Below are 5,844 nucleotides of genomic sequence, written 5' to 3' on the forward strand. Positions count from 1 at the left end.
AATTAAAATAATATAAAGGGTGGACATAATTCTTTCCTATCCCAACAAATTTAGCACACCTTAAAAAAAAAATTTCTAACTTCAAAACATATATAAAAATTTTGAAATTATAATTTCTAATAAAAAATTTTTGTTAAACCAAAATTATCTCGCGCTTTCAAAATGCGGATCAAAATCTAGTGTTACATTTAATCTCTAATCTTATCATTTAAATTTTGGGTCTACCAGAAATTTTTATTGGGCTATCAATAATTGGATTTAAATAATAGATGATCCATTGGATTTATAGATAGCATAAATTAAATAGATATAATTAATGTTGTAATATTATACCTCCATATGTTAATAATTTAAACATTTGTTGATATTAACTTTTAAAATTATAAAAAAAAAATTTTAAATAACAAAAATCATATTATCTAACAATGATTAACCTTTACTACCTTAAACTAATGAAAACAAATTTTAAACTATATAGTTTATTTTAAAAATTAAACAAAAACTAAATGTTTAATTATTTACTCGATAATATAAATATATGAAGTGAAAATATTAATTTTTAAAAAACTTTCTAAATTTGTGAAATGTTACAATATTTTTGAGTATGACAATAAAACCTAACGTTTAGGTCAAAAATTTATATAAAAATAATTTATAAAATATTATACGGAAAAATAAATTTATATTATGTCAGCTCGGTACTATATCATGATTTAGTAATTTAAAAATTAATTATGGTTATGAGAAGTATGCGTTCACGTGCCAATCATATTTATCTTCAATATTTTTTCTTTTTCATTTTGGTTATTGTTTGATATAAATATTGATTTTGAAGTTTATTCTCATTTCGTTTGTTTGTTTTGACCTGAGATTTAGAAAATGCCTATGATTTAAAATAATTAAAGAGAAACATACTTAGGTTAAGATCTGCACTTTTTGCAGAATAAATATCTTATATTTATTATTTATTTTATATTTTCTGCATATTATGAAATAATAAAATAATAAGTATATATATTAAATAAATAAAAAATCAGTTAATATTATGTAACAAATTGGCTTGTGCATATAAATCAAACTATCATTCTTGTTTATTTACAATCATTTTAGGGTAAATAAATCAAAACAATCGATCTTATATATTGTATATGATATATAATTAAATTTAAATGATAGTAACATATATATATAGTACACTTTTAATATGTATATTTATTAAATGAAGTTTCTACTCATATGATTTTATGATTATTTGCATATTTGTGTAACGAAATTTTACACCAATGATTTTTTTTTAATGTGAGATAATTTTAATAAATTATAATCATTTAAAAAAACAATGAAGATTTCAATATTAAAATATTAACTTTTCAATATATGTTCAATGCAAATATCAAAATATAAGTATACATTTTCATACGATGTATAGTTTAATTTAAACGATATGAAATATATATATATATATATGTTAACATAACAACCTATTAAAATAAAATTATTTCTTCATATGGTCTTATAATCATTGTATCTTAATATAGAAAAAAATTTAAACCTTGATTATAAAATTTTATGTGAGACTTTTAACAGTTTTATTATATGATTAATGTAATTATATAATTTATTTTATTAATAAATAAATAAACAAAAATGATAAAAAAATATACAAATTGTTATCAAATCTTTATTGTTTAAAATCATTAATTGTTATATATATTTTTTAATCACATTAGGTAATTCTGTAGGTTTTATTTAAGTAAAGCCTGCGAAACAATAAAGATTTGATATATGCGACCAACTATAGCCTGTGAAATATTATTTTGCTAGAGAGTATAATTTTTAGACTATAGTTTATACAAGGTGCTCTAGAATTATTTGAAATATGATTTAGAAGGCATACACAAGTGCCACATAAGATGATGTTTTTTTCAGTTTTTACAAAATTCAGGTTATAACTTTTTTAAAGATCCTTAATTAATATATCGGAGATTTTTTTTTTGAAACATATCAATTGTGCAGATTAAACGTATCATAGCAGATGTAATAATTAAACATCCGTTTTTAATCTAATCATAAGCTCATAGCCGCTTAAGAGGCTTTGAGGGGAAAGGGAAGGACCCAATAAGCCCATTAGACTAATAACTCTTTGGCGGGAAAGCGGAAGAAGGAGAAGCGACTAGAGGGGAGAGAGAGAGAGAGAGATGAACTCGTCGCCGGCGATTGAACAAGACGCGCCGGACCTCGTTTGCCAGCTCGACAACGTCCAAGGCATGGTCGATGCCCTCACCTGCGTCCGATGGAAACGCCACCAGGTCTCATCTCCATCTCCTCAAAAAACCCCAATCTAGGGATTTACATCATCGATACTCTTCACCGATTCACTTCGATGCTTACAGGATGCTTTAGTGGAGCTATCCGAACACGGAATCGTCTTGATCGTGGAGGAATCAGGCTGTCTTCAAGCCAAGGTCTATCTCCAACGCGAGGTATGGATTTCTCCTAAACCTTCAAATTCGATTCACCAAACTGTAGAATCCGTAATGTTGTATGTATGTGAGAAGCTATTCACCAAGTACGAGTACGGAGCTGAAGGGAGACCGAGATTTGGAATCAGCTTAGGGCTTCTTGTTGACTGCTTGAACACATTCTCATCGCCTGGACATTCAAATACTATTGAAATCAAGTATCCAGGCCCTGACATGGAGCTTCTTCTCAAGTATATGATGAAACAATCACTCATCCTCTTAGTTCGTGTAGTAGTTTAGCTGATGATGTTTGTGGTTTATTAGGTCTGTTGATACCTTAAACTCGTGTATCTACTCTGAGATAAGAACGAGAATCCCGGAGACTAGTGAGTGGGACTATAACTTTGAGCAGGCGGGGACTGCGCCGCTTACTTTTACTGTAAAGGTAACTTATGATATAGTAAAAGTGTCTCGTTGCTAGTCAGAGGTTTTCTCAAATGATTGGTTTGATGAAATGTATTAGTCAGCGGCGTTGAAAGAAGCTATAGATGATCTTGAGTGGCCTGGATCAAGTGTGCAGATTAGCCTTCAAAAGTCTCCTCCTTGTGTTACATTCAGAGGAGAAGGACATGGAGACTTACAGGTCTTTTTTGTTTCTCACTTGTTAGTTTCTTGGTTATGTATCGTCTTTCTGTGAAGGACTAACATTCCATGTACTCCTCTTTTGCAGATAGACTTCATGTATTATGCCAACACAGATCTTCTCCTTGCCTTTCATTGCGATACTGAAGTCTCTTACGGGTAACAACTAAACTAATCCCTTCTCTAGCTTTAGTTGTTTGAATCCTACAACTTACAGGATCTTATTTGTTTCTTAGGTACAAATACAAGTTTCTGAAGGCGATAACAGCAAATATTCCGGGAAACGTAGCGCGGGAAAACAGGGGAAGCAAGCTGACAATAGGGAGAGGAGGGATGTTGAAAGTTCAGCACTTGGTTTCAGTTGCTAAAGCGTTAGCTCCACAAGTGGAATCTGCAGGTTATCAGCCGCCGAGTAGGATTGCGTATATAGAGTTTTTTGTCAAGCCTGAAGAAACTGCTTAGTTTATATAATCTTCTTCTGTTAAATCTTTTTTTGTTTGTAATGCTCTAATTGCTCTTCTTAGCCCAAAAGTTTGCTAAAAAGTGTGTAATTGGAGACTACGTGTTGTTTTTGATCGATTAGCTCAGATGGCACGCTGCTTGATGTTTGTGATGCTGTGATTGTTCTTCGTGCAAGTCCCTCAAAGGCTTGCAGAAAAGTGTACTAGAGACTACGTGTTGTTTTTGATCGATTTAGCTCAGATGTCACGCGTTTATGTTTCCAAGCTGAACATGGAAAGCATGCATGCCGTTTGGCTGTTTTCCATAAGCATATCGTGCCGTGCAATGATGATTAAGTAAAAAGGTTATCCGGTATAATTTCGGGGTTTTGAACCCGACGTGGATGGAACACGCAACCTTCTGATCTGGAGTCAGACGCGCTACCATTGCACCAAGGATCCGGATGCTTAAGTACGTATCATTTTAATATAATCTATGGTTTAGTAAAGTTGTAGATCAATTTTGAGAATAAACTGAAATCTAATAAGATTCTCCACTGTAAATTAATCTCTAATTATAATTTGTATTTTGTAAGCATATCTGAGATAGGTTGCTGTTGGTTGATTCAAATTTGTTAGCAAAATTTCAAAATATTCTAAAACTTGACACGTGGTGATAATATAGACGTCCAAGTAGCTTTCTCATTATTTTCAAAGGTGGTTGGACTTCGTTCTCGTGATTACTATATCACACTCAAATAGAAAACAAAGTACTCAAGGCAAACCCAAAGAAGTCCTCCAATACATTTTTAGTAAACCATATGATTGGTGTTTTTTTTTCCTGAGAACATAATTACATTTTGATAAAGAAGAGTTTGGTAAATGATTTCATAGTAAAGCTAGCTTGTGTGTTTTCTTTTATCATACCTTGTAAAGAAAATTAACAAAAAGTTGACATGATTTCATATATCACCACCATTATTGGGAATATTATATATTATATCGGATGCATTATTGTAGAACAATGATCAATGTATCGACAAAGTCACATACATATACATATACTCATATGTCATGTATGTTCAGTGTGCGCCTAGTATAGGTGTTTGTAGGGATGGATTACATCCCTCCACAAGGCCCATCGAATAACATGTCCTAATCCAGCAAATCGGATCGATTTGGTCGGCTCGGTGGCTAAACCTATCGGCTTGACCTTAGAGTACTTTTAGCCGGTCGAGTAAGTCGGCTAAAAGTGCCCGGCTTAGAGGGAGCCTCGTTTCGGCCCGTATACTCAGCCTCTCGCATTAAGGCCCAAAAGGGCACGAAATTAGGGCATCTGGGGAAGGAGTCCTATAAGAAGGGAAAATGAAGCAACAAGAGTGGGACTTTTGGACCATTGAACACACTGAGCGGCTAGATCTAGGGTTTTAGGTTATCTCTTTGATTTTGTTACTCTTCGATCTTGTTGCTCTTGAATCTTCTTGTCACTCTTGTAACCCTTCAAACCAGATCTAAATAAAACGTCTTTAGTCATCCCATTTCTGACTTCTTCCATCTTAGTCGACTGAATCCCGTTCAAATAATTGGCGCCCATCGTGGGGCTGACTAAAGTAATGTTCTAGATCTACATGGTTCAAGACGACGCCACCTTCGGCGCTCCGGGCGCTGAACCGACCCCAACGCCCGAAGCCGCGCCAACCATCGCCGCAGATTTCATGAGCTCTATCATGGCTCGACTTGCTCGTCAAGCCGAAGTCCAAAAGACGACCAACGACCAGTTAGCTGCTCTGGTCGCGGCCCTCACAGCTCCCGACGGCCAAACAAGCCGTCCCCAGCAGATATGCCGTCGCCTCTTTAACACCAACCCGACGGCGACCGGAGGCGACTATATCTCAGACGACTCCGAGCCTAACGAAACCCTTCTCGCCGACCACCCCCCAGTAGGTTCTGATCTCGCAACCATACGCGAGCTCGCCGAGCTCAAACTCAGCTTCCAACAAATGAGCGAGAAGATCCATCAAGTAACCTGCGCGGCCCCGCAAATCGAGAGCGTCCTCGCCGCAACATCACGCACTCCGTTTACTAGCGCTCTGACCAGTGTCCAACTCGGAAAGATAGAGAAGCTGCGCCTACCCGAGTACAAACCCGGCGGAGACCCAGTGGAACACATGACAGCTTTCAACATTGCGATGGCACGGGCTCGACTCCCAGACGAAGAAAGGGACGCATGCTACTGCCAACTGTTCGTCGAAACTCTCCACGAGCAAGCCCTAACCTGGTTTTCCTAGTTCGAAGAAAAC

At 35.3% G+C, this 5,844-nt stretch overlaps 1 protein-coding gene across 1 annotated transcript; it reads left to right on the plus strand.

Moving 5' to 3' along the window:
- Nucleotides 1-2,099: 2,099 nt before the first annotated feature.
- Nucleotides 2,100-3,712, plus strand: LOC125590032. The gene is made up of 7 exons (XM_048762920.1): nt 2,100-2,309; nt 2,394-2,483; nt 2,559-2,713; nt 2,787-2,907; nt 2,986-3,105; nt 3,193-3,263; nt 3,341-3,712. The coding sequence occupies exons 1-7, from the start codon at nt 2,199-2,201 to the stop codon at nt 3,564-3,566; spliced, it is 894 nt and encodes a 297-aa protein (XP_048618877.1). The 5' UTR covers nt 2,100-2,198; the 3' UTR covers nt 3,567-3,712.
- Nucleotides 3,713-5,844: the final 2,132 nt, after the last annotated feature.

The sequence above is a fragment of the Brassica napus genome, chromosome C7 (genome assembly GCF_020379485.1).
Source record: "Brassica napus cultivar Da-Ae chromosome C7, Da-Ae, whole genome shotgun sequence".
NCBI lineage: Eukaryota > Viridiplantae > Streptophyta > Magnoliopsida > Brassicales > Brassicaceae > Brassica > Brassica napus.

Excerpts from the sequence above, each read along its gene's own strand:
- LOC125590032 (XM_048762920.1), top strand. The coding sequence starts at position 2,199 with ATGAACTCGTCGCCGGCGATTGAACAAGACGCGCCGGACCTCGTTTGC. Across the intron at positions 2,310-2,393 it reads TCCGATGGAAACGCCACCAG|GATGCTTTAGTGGAGCTATC; the intron begins GTCTCATCTCCA and ends CGATGCTTACAG. Across the intron at positions 3,106-3,192 it reads AAGGACATGGAGACTTACAG|ATAGACTTCATGTATTATGC; the intron begins GTCTTTTTTGTT and ends CCTCTTTTGCAG.